This window comes from Solanum tuberosum, unplaced genomic scaffold (assembly GCF_000226075.1).
Source record: "Solanum tuberosum cultivar DM 1-3 516 R44 unplaced genomic scaffold, SolTub_3.0 scf00140, whole genome shotgun sequence".
Classification (NCBI taxonomy): domain Eukaryota; kingdom Viridiplantae; phylum Streptophyta; class Magnoliopsida; order Solanales; family Solanaceae; genus Solanum; species Solanum tuberosum.
In genome coordinates, this window is record NW_006239064.1 from 834,862 (window position 1) to 837,522 (window position 2,661).

The following is a 2,661-nucleotide window of genomic DNA, read 5'->3' on the forward strand; positions in this document are numbered from 1 at the left end:
ACCGTTCATTCATTAATCATACATATTGCATACTGTTAAATACATAAGATAGTGTAAATATTAGTGATAATTATAAAAGGTAATTATGGTATCCTGAGTATTTAATTTAATGTAAGTTTACATGAATATTAATTTGGTTTTCAACTGGTGTCCTACTATAAATAAATTTAAAACAAATTGCAGTTAGTGTTTCATTCCCACACTAACTTCAGTTAGTGTCATACACATATTAATCAAAATTTCATACACGTTTTATCCAAACAACATGTATAAAAATTGATAAATTCATATAATCACACAATTTATACCATTTGTATATCAATATTATATCACAATTCATACAGTATCCAACAATAAAATATTAAACTTATAGGCATACACGTATTAATCAGATTTCATACACGTTTCATCCAAAAACATGTTTAGAATAGAAAGTAAGCATAATGTGATTTTTTTTAGGAAAAATCAGTAGTTTGACAAATCATACCATTTTCATACCAATTTAATAATTTATACCATAAACACAGTTAATAGACAATCACACCAATGTTAAAACTCAATTCATACCATTTGTATACCATTATTATATCACATTCATAAAATTTTCATAATCAAAACATTAAAGCGTAGTCATACACATATTAATCAGATTTCATCCAATAAATGTACAGTTTGGAAACACACTGATATTTTCAAAATAGGCAATCAGTAATTCATATGTAAATGGTATCTGCCTGAAGGAAAACATATGATATTATATATCATCAAATACTTAAACACAAAAATTGTCCAAAAGTTAAAAATAACTTTTTGTTGTTCTTCTTGTTGATGGTTTTTGAAGATGCTCCAACTTCTACATTTGTTTTTTTTCTTTTTGATTTCAGTAACAAAATCAAAATCGGAATCAGAAGGGGTTTCAACAATTTTCCCCTTCCTCTTCTTCCCCTTTTGATTTGCAGGGGTGACCTTTTTTTTCTTCATTTTTTCTCTCCTTGTCGCTCCTTCAACTTAGATGAACCATCCGTCGCTGGATTTTGAATATTCGCTGGATTTTCAACAATTTTAGGCGGGGAGGGGGGGGGGGAGGGGGGGGGAGGTTGAGTTAATATATTAAAATTTGAAACATGAACATCATCATTAGAAGTTCCTTCACCCAATCTGGGACTCTTTCAAGGCGTTTCAATGGGTTTCTTAGACATAATTTTGTTGGGAAAAAAATTGGACGAAAGATTGAATGTTGGTGTAGTTGGCTGGTGAGAAAAATAGGAGAGAAGAAGGTGAAAGTGGGGGTATAGTGTGTATAGCTGGATAGGTGTGGGCGAAGGGTGGTGGGATTGACTAATGGGAGGTTATGAGTGTAACATTAAATAAGGAAGTGTAATCAATGTAAAATCCATAAATATATGTAACTGATAATTTCAGTTTTAAAAAAGGAACTAAAATCAAATTAATTAAATATTATTAATTAGTAATATAAAAATATAAATAGATTAATCATTTATTAAATAAATTGAATTTAATTTAATTGATATGTCATAACCCTTAATTGAACTGTTATAAGTAAGAATTTTTTAAGAGTAGGTTTAAAACTCGTAATATTGTCTCTTAAATGTGTATATGGTGTGATTTTTCCTAATATAAAAGGACTATGTTCACATGTTTACGTTGACAAAATTACTTGATATCTGTTGCAAATGAGAGGTCATGACATCCTGGATTATATCTTGTGAAATTAGTTAAAGTGTTCAAAATCTGGCTCGAACACATTAATCGTAAAAAAAGGACCATGTTCACGTGTTCAATACATACGAAGTTAGCAAAATCAGCTACAAACTCAATCGTTAAATAACTTGCATCTAACATTTTCTTTAATAATATGTAGTCAATTTGCACTAAATAGAATTAGGACGAATTGTATTATTTAATTATAAAATTTATCCATGGCTAATTTATAATTCTTTAATATTCCTTTGCTAACAAGATTGATCTAATCTAATTAAGATTTAAGATAGTTACAACTTTCAATTACACACATTTGGAAGAAGTCAAACAAATGTGTTGATATTTTTGAGGATGAAAGTTACAAATATAAAAAGGATTTGTTAATATGTGAAGATATATTCCCACCAAGGAAATGAAATTTTATTTCATGGCTAATAGAGTCCTCTCTTTTTTTAGTCTTCTTTTGAGTTTTTAAAAATTAATTTTTTTGTTCCTCAAGGATACAATAGAAAGAGGTATTCTATATTATATTCTTCGACAAAAGACTTGAACTCATAATTCTATTGTTTAAATGGTAAATTTCTTGATGAATAATAAATAATAATAATGTGTTCGATATAATTTCAAAAATAAAATCTAAAAGAAGTGATTCATACGTAGATCTTAATCATATTTTTGTAACTTAAAAAATATTCATTAAATTGGTCAAAACAAGAGTAGAATTACATAATATCACCATTGTCACAATGTCTTTAATAACAAATAAATAACATTTGTAGTAGCAAAATTTTATTCAAGAATCACTAGCAAATTACTTGCTTTTTATTTATTAATTAAATTATTATATTTAATAAAATAACACAAATAATGTTTAAGCAAATTGTGGGATCAATTGCCACCACTACCATGACCCGACCCATGTCCGAAACCAAAACCACT

At 27.8% G+C, this 2,661-nt stretch overlaps 1 protein-coding gene across 1 annotated transcript in view; it reads right to left on the reverse strand.

Annotated features, from left to right (window-relative positions):
* Positions 1–1,674: 1,674 nt before the first annotated feature.
* The window catches only part of LOC107061452 (keratin, type II cytoskeletal I-like), a 7,755-nt gene continuing 6,768 nt past the window's right edge, over positions 1,675–2,661 (reverse strand). The window contains exon 5 of the mRNA XM_015310712.1: positions 1,675–1,712. Within this exon, the coding sequence (XP_015166198.1) occupies positions 1,675–1,712 (38 nt within the window). The remainder of the gene's footprint in view (positions 1,713–2,661) is intronic.